At 65.5% G+C, this 11027-nt stretch overlaps 5 protein-coding genes across 5 annotated transcripts; all 5 read left to right on the top strand.

Moving 5' to 3' along the window:
* The first annotated feature begins 1700 nt into the window (after window positions 1-1700).
* LOC112954114 (protein S100-A2-like) lies at window positions 1701-2539 on the top strand. Its single transcript, XM_026047256.1, has 2 exons — window positions 1701-1841; window positions 2375-2539. The coding sequence occupies exons 1-2, from the start codon at window positions 1701-1703 to the stop codon at window positions 2537-2539; spliced, it is 306 nt and encodes a 101-aa protein (XP_025903041.1).
* A 1418-nt stretch (window positions 2540-3957) lies between these two features.
* Window positions 3958-4361, top strand: LOC112954112 (protein S100-A6-like). The gene is made up of 2 exons (XM_026047255.1): window positions 3958-4101; window positions 4186-4361. Exons 1-2 carry the CDS (start codon window positions 3964-3966, stop codon window positions 4324-4326), a joined length of 279 nt encoding a protein of 92 aa, XP_025903040.1. The 5' UTR covers window positions 3958-3963; the 3' UTR covers window positions 4327-4361.
* A 1158-nt stretch (window positions 4362-5519) lies between these two features.
* Window positions 5520-6005, top strand: LOC112954103 (protein S100-A9-like). Its single transcript, XM_026047245.1, has 2 exons — window positions 5520-5672; window positions 5790-6005. Exons 1-2 carry the CDS (start codon window positions 5520-5522, stop codon window positions 6003-6005), a joined length of 369 nt encoding a protein of 122 aa, XP_025903030.1.
* Window positions 6006-7963: 1958 nt separating this feature from the next.
* On the top strand, window positions 7964-8412 carry LOC112954107 (protein S100-A7-like). Its single transcript, XM_026047249.1, has 2 exons — window positions 7964-8155; window positions 8248-8412. Exons 1-2 carry the CDS (start codon window positions 7964-7966, stop codon window positions 8410-8412), a joined length of 357 nt encoding a protein of 118 aa, XP_025903034.1.
* Window positions 8413-9814: 1402 nt separating this feature from the next.
* LOC112954117 (protein MRP-126-like) lies at window positions 9815-10566 on the top strand. The gene is made up of 3 exons (XM_026047261.1): window positions 9815-9850; window positions 10090-10251; window positions 10332-10566. Exons 1-3 carry the CDS (start codon window positions 9842-9844, stop codon window positions 10515-10517), a joined length of 357 nt encoding a protein of 118 aa, XP_025903046.1. The 5' UTR covers window positions 9815-9841; the 3' UTR covers window positions 10518-10566.
* Window positions 10567-11027: the final 461 nt, after the last annotated feature.

Below are 11027 nucleotides of genomic sequence, written 5' to 3'. Positions count from 1 at the left end.
CACTTCACGGGGAGAGGGGGTATCCCTCGGGGGGGGGGCACCGCTATGGGGGGTCCGCGCCGCCCAGATGGAACCAGAGGGACCCCGGGACGGGGATGAATTCATCCCGCCGCCACCCCCGGCAGGATTTGGCTTCCCGTGGGATGAGCTATGGAATAGCGGGGGAACAGAGGAGGGGACACATCGGGGGGGGCACAGATGGGGGGTGGCTAAGCGGGGATATGGGGGTGCCGGGATCTCCTAGCCCGACGGGATGTCCTGGAGCCCCATCCYGATCCCCATGACGCCCGGGGATTTTCCACTGCGAGGAGACTCCCGGGGAGGGGCAGCGGGGGGCCGGGCCTTCCTCCTGCTCTTCCTCCTCGCRGCCAGGCCCGGCCTCCCGCGTTGAGGCTGAGTCAGGCCGCAGGAATCCCGCTGCACCGGGCAGGGCTGCAGCGTGACTCAGGCTGCGCCCTGCGCCAGCTCCCACCGCGGGTGCCCGGGGTGGGAAGAGGGGCCGGCGCGGTGGGGAGCGGGTGCCCAGGGGCGGGCATCGCGCCGGCAGGTGCACAGGGCTGCACGGTGCACGTTGCGTGGGTGCCTGGTGCACCATGCGTGGTGCACAGGTGCATGGTGCATGGTTGCGTGGTGCACAATACGTGGGGACATGGTGCATGGTGCACATTGCATGGTTGCATGGTGCACAATACGTGGGCGCATGGTGCATATTGCACAGGTGCATGGTGCACGGGCATGGCGCACATTGCATGGTTGCATGGTGCACAATACGTGGGTACATGATGCACGTTGCACAGGTGCATGGTACACAATGCATGGTGTGTGGTACACAGGGCATGGTGCACGGGGCATGGTGCACAATACGTGGGTACATGGTGCATGGTGCGTGTTCCACAGGTGCATAGTACACAATGCAAGGTGTGTGGTACACAGGGCATGTTGTATGGTGCACAATGCATGGGTACATGTTGCACGGCGCACGTTACATGGTTGCATGGTGCACAGTACATGGGTGCATGGTGCACATTGCACGGGTGCATCGTACACAGTGCATGGTGTGTGGTACACAGGGCACTGTGCACGTTGTATGGTGCATAATATGTGGGTACACGATGCATGGGACACGTTGCATAGGTGCATGGTACACGGGGCATGGTACACATTGCATGGTTGCATGGTGCACAGCATGTGGGCACATGGTGCACGCTGCATGGGTGCATGCTACACAATGCATGGTGCATGGTACACAGTGCACATTGCATGGTCGCATGGTGCACAGCACGTGGGTACATGGTGCACGTTGCACTGGTGCACGGTACATGCGTGCATGGTGCTCCACACCAATCCCCCCACCCTTCACACCAGGCTCAGGCATCCAGGCAAATGCGCTCAGCAACCCAAGCAGCTGCGCAGCCCTTGACATCAAGATTTCCCCCCCAAAAAACCCCAAATCTGTGCTCCTGCATCCCCTGCATCACTGGGAGCAGCAAACTGTGTTTACTCCCAGGAAAGCCCCCCCTCAGAGGCCGCTAATTGGATCACATGGACCGTTAGGCAAAAATGAGGTGTGGGTGAAACCGGGGCGCTGGGAAAGCCCGGGGGCGCCGCGGGCGGTGGGTATAAAGCACCCGCGCACCCCGGGCGGCACCCACAGCGCCGCGCTCGGAGCCCACGCGCTGCCTCTGCCCTCCGCTCGCCCCATGGCCTCCTCCCTGGAGCAGGCGCTGGCCACCATGGTCTGCACCTTCCACAAGTACTCGGGCCGCGAGGGTGACAAGTACAAGCTCAGCAAGGCCGAGCTCAAGGAGATGCTCAACAAGGAGCTGCCCGTCTTTGGGAGCGTGAGTGCCGCCTTCCCGCCGGGATAACCCCCGCGCCGTCCTGGGCGATGGTCAGGAGCTACCGGCCACGCGCAGACCCCCTTTGGGATGGAGGGAAGGGAGGAACTGAGGCCCAGGGAGGAGGAGGAAGAGGAGGAGGACGAGAGGGAGGAAGAGCAGAGCCCCTGGGCAGCAGCAGCAAGCCCATGCGAGAAGGCAACCCAGCTATTCTCAAMCCCCCAAATCCCTCTAGAAATATTCTAATTGGCAAAACAACCCCAARGTTCTCCCCTTTCACCCCTCCCCCCCCACTTCCATATTTTTTTGCACTTCCCCTTGTGGTTTCCAGCTCAAATCGTGGTGGGGGACCAAAGCTGTGGAGATTTCCCAGTAGGGGAGATGATGCTCCCGTCCCCAGCCYGGCAGCGCTGCCCGCTCCCGCACCCTCCTCGCAGGCTTGGACACCCAAGGGTGTCGGGGGGGACCAGCCCCAYGCAGGGTGCAACGCAGGGGTGGGAGGCGCTGAGCTGCTCCGCTCTGTCCCCCCCCCGCAGAAGCAGATGGATGAGAACGAGTTCCGGAGGATCATGAACGACCTGGACCACAACAAGGACAGCGAGCTGGACTTCCAGGAGTTCGCCTGCTTCATGGCCTGCGTGGCCATGGGCTTCAACGAGTTCTTCAAGGGCTGCCCAGCCCCACAGACCCGCAAGAAGTGAGCGCGGCCTCCCCGACCTCCGCCCCGGTTGCCACGAGGGCAATAAAAGCGTTGCTGAAACCTCCGAGCGGCTCTGCGGGCTCTGTGGGCAGGGAGAGCAGACGGGTGACTCACGGGCAGCCTCTTCCTGCCCCCCTCGCCCCAGAATTTTCCATGGAAATGCTCCCACGAAGCTGCTCCGAGCAGCAGGCAAAGCCTCGGGAAGAGCCCAGGTGGGACGGGAGGCAGGGCCTGGGGTCCCCTGGCTCCTGGCTCAGCTCCCGGATTCCTGGGAAGCAGCCCGGGCTGTGGGAGCTGCTGATCCCGGCTCCGGCTCCTCCCGCAGCTGGAGCCTCCTCCCCACGCTAGGATTTGCACCCGCTTCCTAATAGGGCGCTGGGCCAAAACAGGCTTTGGAAAAGGGAGCTGGGAGAAGGGGGATCTCTCCTGGCTCCGTCCCCTTTCCCAAAGGGTTCTCCTCCCCATGCTCCAGAGGTTTCCAGGAGGAGCTGTGGGAACGCTGGCGTGTTTTCCCTGCGGTTCCGGCCATGTGTGCAGGCCACACGGAGCCTGGAACAGCCACGTTGCGCAAGGCAGCGCCAGGGAAAGGAGCCCGGCGGGGTCGGGAAACGCGCAGCAGCGGAGAGGGATTCCCGGCACCCCCGAACCTCGGGGCTGCAAGGACGAGAGGCAGCGGGGGAAGCGAGCTGGGGTCTCCGTGTCCCCCCCCGTGTCCCCAGAGGCCGCTGTCCCCAAAGGCGGCCCTGGGGTGGGCAGCGGCAGCCCCGGCAGCTCCTGTCACCCGGGCCGGGTGGTGCCGGGCCGCATTTTTGCCCCGCTGAGTCACGGGCCGGGCGGCCGCTCCCGGYGCCGGGCCGGGGCCTCGCGGAGCTCCCGGCGAGGCCGAGCTCCCTGCTCGTTATCAGCGGCTCGGGGCTCCCGGGGGCAGCGCGGGCGCCGGCGGGGGCGGCGGGTGCAGCCCCCCCGTTCCCGGCGCTGCGCAGCCCGGCAGGGAGATGCCGGGGGAGTGGAACGGGGAGGGGGGGGCACCGAGGGCGGCGCCCGGACGGGAGCGGCTCCCCGCGAACCCCCCCCCCGCCGGGGGAGGACCCGCCGCCTCTATAAGAGCGAGGAGGAGCCGGCCCGGCCCGTCCCGCCGCTCCGCTCCCGCCGGTAAGTGCCTCGCTGCCGCCTTCCCCGCAGCCGCCCCCTCCCCGGGCGGCTCCGGAGGTGCACGGACCCCTGCCAGATGTGCACGGACCCCTGCCAGATGTGCACGAGCCCCTGCCAGATGTGCACGGGGCTGTCCCGCCCTGGGGCTCCCTGCATTACCGCGTCGATCCCCTTTGCTCGTCCCCGCCTCTTGGGAATAACAGCGGCAATGTGGGGCCGTGGCGGGGGGCCCGGCACTGCCCCCCTCACCCCGCTCGCCTGCAGCCTCCAGTCATGGCAGCCCCGCTGGACCAGGCCATCGGGCTCCTGGTGTGCATCTTCCACAAGTACGCGGGCAAGGAGGGGGACAAGAACACGCTGAGCAAGGCCGAGCTCAAGGAGCTCATCCAGAAGGAGCTGACCATCGGCTCGGTGAGTGCTGGGCCGCYGCATCCCGCTGCGCCGCCCCGTTGCCGCGTCCCGCTCTCCCACTCCCGCCTCTCTTCCCCGCTCCAGAAGCTGCAGGAGGCCGAGATCGCTGGGCTCATGGCCGACCTGGACCGCAACAAGGACGAGCAAGTGAACTTCACGGAGTACGTCACCTTCTTGGGAGCCATGGCCATGATTTACCACGAGGCGCTGAAGGAGTGCAAATAGCGGAGCCGCCCGCAGCGGGGGGGCCGGGGCGGCGGGGGGGCGGGGCGGGAATAAAGTCCCTTTTGTAAAGTTTCGGGTTATTTTTGTTCTTTCAATAAAGCATCATGGTCGTCATTGATTTTCTTGCTTTATTTGCTTTGTTCCTCTCCTTTGGGCCAGGGGGGATGAGGATGTGGGAGATCCAGGGAGGGGGGTGCTGAGGAGGAGGAGGGACAGGGGAGGAAGCAGAGCTGTGGTCAGGGCCGCATCCTGGTCCTGTCCTTGCCGAGACCTGAAGGGGACAGGACGGGGGGCAGCAGCTCCCAATGGGTTGGGGGGGGATGCAGGGGACCCTCTTGTCCTTGTGGGGGGCTCCTGAGCAGGAGCACGGCCCAGTGCAGGGATTGGGTGTGGCGGATTGCAGTGGCAGAGCTGGGAATAGCGTGGATATTCCCAGGGGGACTGAGCTCTCCGCCTGCTCCAGCAGAGCCCCAGCTCCCGGGATGCGTCACCCGGCATCACCCAGGGTGTCCCCAYGGGTGGCGGGAGGCGGAGCCCCCCGCGGGGGCCGCGCGGTGCCGACACGACGGCGGGCACGGCCGCTCCGAGGGTGCCGCGCACCCATTCACGCCTCGGGGACAGCCGGCGCGTGTCCCGGCTGGCGCAACGCGCCCCACGTCCCGCCCATCCACCCGGGGCTGTGCAGGGACGGTCCCGACTGGCTCCTTCCTGCTCCTTCCAGGACATCCTGGTGTCCCAGAATCGGCAAATCCATGCTGGGGCTTGCACCGCTTTTGCACAACCTTTCCCTAACCTCTGCCCAACCTTTCCCAGCGAGAAAATCCCCCGCTACCCCCTGCCAAAACCCACCCGGTTGCAGCTCCCTGCACAAGAGACCCTGTCCCCCSGGTGCCCCCGGCCTCTCCCAGGCCCGAGGCGCCCGGCGCCGCCGCCCTGGGGAGCCGCCGCTTCCCGGAGCCGGGCGGGAGCTACCGGCCGGGGCCTTGCACAAGCGCCGGCCTCTCCCACCCTGGGCGCCGCGAGGGGTGCCGAGCGGGCGCGCGGGGACCTATAAGAGGCGCCGCGCCGGCAGCGCCGCCCGCACCGCCACTCCACGCCACACAGGTACGCGGGGGCTGCGGGGCGGCCGCGCGGCGCCCGCTCCGGAGGCYCCTCCGAGCCCTCCTCATCCTCTCTCCCGCAGGTTCAGCACCATGAAGACCGACCTGGAGCTCGCCCTGGAGTGCGCCGTCAATGTCTACCACCAGTAYGCCCTCAAGAAGCCCCTGGATGACTACCTGGACCGCGGCGAGTTCAAGGCGCTGCTGAAGGACACGGCCAAGCCCTTCCTGGACAACACGACACCGGTAAGGGCTCCTGGGGAGGGTTGGTARGAGGTTCCTTGGGTCACCCATGGAGGTGGCTGGCCGAGAAGGAGCCCCGGGCTCTGCYGAGCTTCACTTTTCCGGGGTGTCCCGTTGCAGCCTGGCCTGTCCGCGGACGCCTACATGGAGCAGCTCTTCTCCAAGGCCGATAGCAACCACGACGGGCGCCTGAAGTTCACCGAGTTCCTGAGCACCCTGATGCTCGTCGTCATGGAAGCCCATAAGAGATCCCACAAGGATCCCAATGAGCCTGGTCATGGCCACGGCCATAGCCATGACCACGGTCATGGCCACGGCCATGGTCATGGCCACTAGCTCTGAAGCAGGTCCTGGTGACCGTGTCCGAGACCTCGTGCTATTCCTATCCCGTTGTCTGTGTCTGCTCTTGAAATAAAGGTCCTTTCTCCCAGCACCGAATGGGTCTGTGTCCTGTTGCCTCAGGAGGGCAGGGGAGGGGGCAACGTGTTCACCCCAGCCCCTGGCATGGGGCAGATGCTGCTCACGGGGGCCTGGGGAGGGGGGTCACAGAGGCCTTCTGGCACGTCCTGCCACCTCTCCTTGGGGACCAAGGGACGCGGTGCTCGTGAGGCTCGGCTCAGCGTGTGGGACAAACTGCAGAGTTTTCCTCGGTGGCACCGTGCTCATGAGCCCCCACGGCRGGGGACACCAAAGAGGGGAAGCGGCTCCTTCTCCCTTGGGGTTTGCAACGACCCGAGCAGGAGTCACTCAGCCCTGGAGGGCCCGAGGCACCGGCTGCACCCCGGMGCGAGGGGGGACATCGGGGGGCCCTCGCTGCCCAGGACCTGCCTCGCTGCATTGCCGTCTCCCCCCAGCTCCCCTCCGTGGCTCCCCCAGCCCCAGGAAGATGCCCCGGGCCGTGGGGCCCCTGTCCCCCAGTGCCAGCCCAGCCGGGGAGCCAGGTGACCCCCCCACGCCGCCGGCAGCCCCCGCGGGCAGGGCAGGAGAGGGGACGATGCCCTGAGTGAGCGAYGCCGGTGGGGAAGCGCCTCCGCCCGGAGCGGCGACCCTCCCGTTTCTTCCCGTCCCTGCCCTATTCCCGTAACCTGCGCTGCTATTTTTACCCTGCTCCACAATGTCTTCATTGTGCTTCCAGTACCTGTTCTGCTTCCAGGACCTGTTTGTCCCCTGCAACAGCAGGGCCATTGAGCTGCTTTTGCAAAACCCTTGCTGGGTAAGAGGCAATGTCGGCGCCTCGACAGCCCGGGCTCTTGCTCGGAGCCTCTGCCGCGTTTCCAGAGCAAAAGGGAGACGGGAGCACGAATGAGGGGCGAGGAAACCATGGAGGAAAAGCAACATAGCGTGGGGTGGATACGACCTGCACCAGCGCTGGTGCTCACCACGCACTGGCCTTGCCATGGGTGCAGAGCCTGGGAGCCCATGTGCAGCACTGGGCGGGGGGGAAGCCGTCCACGTGTCMCCCCCCGCCGCTGTCCCCGATTCCGTGCTCAGCGTGGCCAAATATCCCCAGAATGTCACAAAACCTGCAAGGTCCCAGCCCGGCCCGTCCCGGTGCACRCGGCGGTTGCACAAGCGCGCCCAGCATCGCCCCTGGCCGCGGGCGCTTGCGGCCGCCCCGGTGGGCGCTACCGGGAAACGGGCGCCGGGGAGGTGACTTCCCACCTTGCAATTTCCAGGTACGGGAAAGGGCAGCTCAAGCTGCTGCTTGTCGCCGGTGCGTCACGCGCGCTAATGAGAGAGGCCTCCGAGGCGGATAAAAGGGCCCTGGGCTCCCCGCAGACAAGCCAGGTCCCCCAGACCTCCTCGACAGCAGGTAGGTGACAGCGCGCGGGCTCGCGCGGCTCCGCGGAGCGGCCACCGCGCGGGACCGGGCGGTTTGGGCTGCAACGGGGCTTTTTGCCATTGGAAAGCCACCGTGCTTTCACGGTGGGGCTAGCGGCACGCGCGCTTGGCGGCCCAAAGGGACATCAGGGATGGAGAGGCAAGGTCCATCACCGAGCCACCTCCATGCCCTTAAATAACTAGCCCTTTATAGGTCGAGAGGTTCATTGTAGGTCTGTAGATCTGGAGGTTTATTATAGGTCTATAGATCTGGAGGTTTATTATAGGTCTATAGGCCTATTATGGACTCATAGGCGCCGCGGGGCCGGTCTGTGCAACGCCGTCAGGTCAGCGAGCGCAAGCCACAATCAGAGGCGGGTGCCCGGGAGCCGCTATCCGGCGGGAGCCTCCCCCTGGGAAGAGGCTCCGCTGCGACGCCGYGGGTTTTTCCGCAGGTATCCACGTGCCCGGCCATGTCCGTCGCTGCCACCAGCCTTTCCCAGCCCCGGCGGCTCCCGGGAAACTGCAGCATGGAGACAGCGCTGAAGACCATCGTGGACGTCTACCACCGCTACAGCGCGCGGCAGGGCGAGCTCGACCTGCTCAGCTCCCAGGACTTCCAGCAGCTGCTCACGGAGCAGGCGCCCACCTTCCTGGCTGCCTGCGTGAGTGCGGCGAGCTCGGGGTGCTCATAACTCAGAGGGGGGCCCCGGGGGGCCACGCGGCTTCCCAAACCCACCCTTGTCGCCTCTTACAGGGCAGGAGCCGCCACGGCTACTTGGAGAAGCTCTTCAAGGAGACCGACGTCAACCGGGACCGCGAGCTCTCCTTCGAGGAGTTCTGCATCGTGCTGGCCAAGCTGGCCGATGACGCCCATCGCATCAGCCACGGCAGCGAGCGCTGCGGGCAGGAGGCCGACTGAGCGCGGGAGCCTTGGGCTGCGGCTCCTGCCCCGCAGCTCCCATCCCGCCGAGCAATAAAGCATCCCCTGAAGCGCCCCCGTCTCCTTCCTATTCCGCCTGCACCCGCCCCACGGGAAGTGGGTTCAGTTCGTTCGTGCCCAGGCTCTTCCGGATGCGGAATGACCAAAGTGCAAAATGACCAAGAAAAGGCTTTAATTTCCACAAGGATAACTCACAGCGGGAYGGGGTCCCCACCTGCAGGACAGGCYGGGGGCTCCTGGTGCGTCCTGGAGGATGCTTTCCCAATGCACATTAAGAGTTTCCACCAGATGGGGAATGCATTTAACCCCGCTGTCCCCAAATTCCAGAGGAAAGCTCAAAACGCAGCTTTTTCCCCCAGCTCCCCCCGAGCCCCTGCATCACCCAACGCCCCTTGATGGACCCGCACAGCTCCCTGGTGCAGGGCCCCTGTGCCAGGTCTATCACCCGCCACAGCCGCCTCCCATTCCTTCCTGCTCCGTGCCCGAGCTCATCCCGCACGGAGCCGGCTGCAGCGCCTGGGGGCGGCCCCAAAGCCCCGCGATGATGCCGAGACCGCAAGAGCTGCAGTTTCCTGGCATTGCCACCGTTCCGCAACGCGGCCGCTGGTGCCCACCGCCCTCTTGTGAAACGTCCCGGCCCTGCCGTGCACCGAAATGTTGGGAAACGCATCGCGGCCCCTTAGCAAAGCGCTGCCCACGCACGGGCCTGCCGAGCAGCGCCCGGCTGGACCCACGGGCCCCAGGCCCAGCGCATTGTTGGCCCGGCCTGACACATGCTTGAAGAAAACGGTGCCAGCAAATCTTGTCCTGCTGCTGCTGCAGCCGCCCAGGATGAGCGGTCTGGGTAAAAATAAAAATACACCTTGCGCCCCACCCTGGCCCTGTGGTTTGAGGGAAAACATTGACGGTGGAAAAACCGGCTTTGGTGGCAGCTGCACGGGAGGTGCCAGGGCCAGCCGGGGTCCCCAAACTGGCTCCATGTTGCACGGGTGGGTGCTGGGCCGGGGAGAAGCTCTGCACCCGTCGGGGGTGGCCCTGGGGGCTCCTCCTGGGGGGTGCATGAAAAGCGCCCCGAACTCTAAGCATAGACCAGGCTGGATGGAAGCAGTGGGGAAGGGGACACTCCGGGAGCGGGTATGAGCTGCAGCCGKGTCACTGATGCCACCGTGCCCCGGGTGCCTCCGGCCGGGACGTGATGCTCCGGCGGTGCGGGAAGAGCCGCAGAGACCTGTTTGAGGAAGTGGCAGCTCCCGGCCTTAGGCAACGCAGGACGATGTCGTGAGCGCGGACTGGAACTGGATGAAACGGGGGGTGTTTCACAAGCGGGGGGCAGCCGGGCGGGCTATAAGAGCCGCTGCTCTGCGAGCATCTCCGCTCCGGTCCAAGTCCGCGCTGCCGCTTTGCCGAGATGAGCAAGGTGAGTTGAGGGCTGCTGGGGACCCTCCCTTCTCGTTTGCAGGTCTGGAGCAGTTTGCAGACCGCTGATCCTGCCCCTGCGGCCTCGCTTGGGTTGCCTGAGCTGTTGGCTCCAGTGGTAGCTCCAGCTGTTTGGCCAGCAGCTCTTCCCAGCTTGTGCTGGTTATGCTGGAGCCTTGCTGGGCAGCATCAGCAGCCCTCTGGTCTCCTGCATTTCCCCCTCCATCCTTCTCCTTGCAGACCTGCCAGACAGCCCAGGGACCACTCTCCGAGCTGGAGAAGTCCATCGACACCATCATCGATGTCTTCCACCAGTACTCGAGGCGGGAGGGGGACAAGGATACCCTGAGCAAGATGGAGATGAAGCTTCTGGTGGAGAAGCAGCTTGCAAACTACCTGAGGGTGAGTCCCAGGGGAAGGGGGASACCGGGGCTGGGATGTGGCTGGAGCGTCACCTTCCCCCCTTGCCCCTTCCCTTGCAGCATGTGAAGAACCAGAGCTCCCTGGACCAAATCTTCAAGGACCTGGACACCGACAAGAACCAGCAGCTGAGCTTCGGCGAGGTGATGCTGCTCATCGTGCGGGTCACCATCGCCACCCACGAGCACCTGCACTTCTGCGAGGACCACCACCAGCAGCACCACCACCAGCAGCAGCACCACCACTGAGCAGCACCGGGGCCCCCGCCGCGGCTGCCTCCCTCCCCACGCGGCCCGTCGCTTCCCCCATCCATTAATAAAGATTTGCTGATGCTGTCAAAGCCCTGGTGGCCGTGGCGTGGGTTTTCCTCAAGGGACCTACTCCTACGGCGGATTAAAYGGAGCCGAGAGAGGGTTGTAGCAGGATGGGGGGCTAGGAGACGTGGGAGCTCAGGGGTGGAGGAACTGGGGGCTCACAGAGCACCGTGGTGCAAATCCCACCCAAGTGGGATTCCCAGAGCTGGGGAAAGGGAAGGAGCGCTCCCATCCACCCGGGATGGGATGGAGCACAGTGCTCCGGGTCTACGGAGACGGTCCCTGCGACAGACCACGGCTGGCGGGGACGCACAGCGGGGAATCGCCCCCGGCCACCAAGGGAGTCACCGGCAGAAGCGGTTTGCAGGAGGGAGGGGAGGAAAAGGAAGCGCTGCCATTTCCCAAGAGCGCCTCGAGCGCTGAAATCGCCGCGAGGAAGGAGCC

The sequence above is a fragment of the Nothoprocta perdicaria genome, unplaced genomic scaffold (assembly GCF_003342845.1).
Source record: "Nothoprocta perdicaria isolate Ctin4 unplaced genomic scaffold, notPer1 scaffold_485, whole genome shotgun sequence".
NCBI lineage: Eukaryota > Metazoa > Chordata > Aves > Tinamiformes > Tinamidae > Nothoprocta > Nothoprocta perdicaria.
Note: the sequence above shows the minus strand (reverse complement) of the source record. Positions and strands in the feature narration are given on the sequence as shown.

Coding starts and splice junctions, on each gene's coding strand:
- LOC112954117 (XM_026047261.1), top strand. Junction 10,252..10,331: donor AGCTTGCAAACTACCTGAGG/GTGAGTCCCAGG, acceptor CTTCCCTTGCAG/CATGTGAAGAACCAGAGCTC.
- LOC112954112 (XM_026047255.1), top strand. CDS start 3,964: ATGGCAGCCCCGCTGGACCAGGCCATCGGGCTCCTGGTGTGCATCTTC. Junction 4,102..4,185: donor AGGAGCTGACCATCGGCTCG/GTGAGTGCTGGG, acceptor TCCCCGCTCCAG/AAGCTGCAGGAGGCCGAGAT.
- LOC112954114 (XM_026047256.1), top strand. CDS start 1,701: ATGGCCTCCTCCCTGGAGCAGGCGCTGGCCACCATGGTCTGCACCTTC. Junction 1,842..2,374: donor AGCTGCCCGTCTTTGGGAGC/GTGAGTGCCGCC, acceptor CCCCCCCCGCAG/AAGCAGATGGATGAGAACGA.
- LOC112954107 (XM_026047249.1), top strand. CDS start 7,964: ATGTCCGTCGCTGCCACCAGCCTTTCCCAGCCCCGGCGGCTCCCGGGA. Junction 8,156..8,247: donor CCACCTTCCTGGCTGCCTGC/GTGAGTGCGGCG, acceptor CGCCTCTTACAG/GGCAGGAGCCGCCACGGCTA.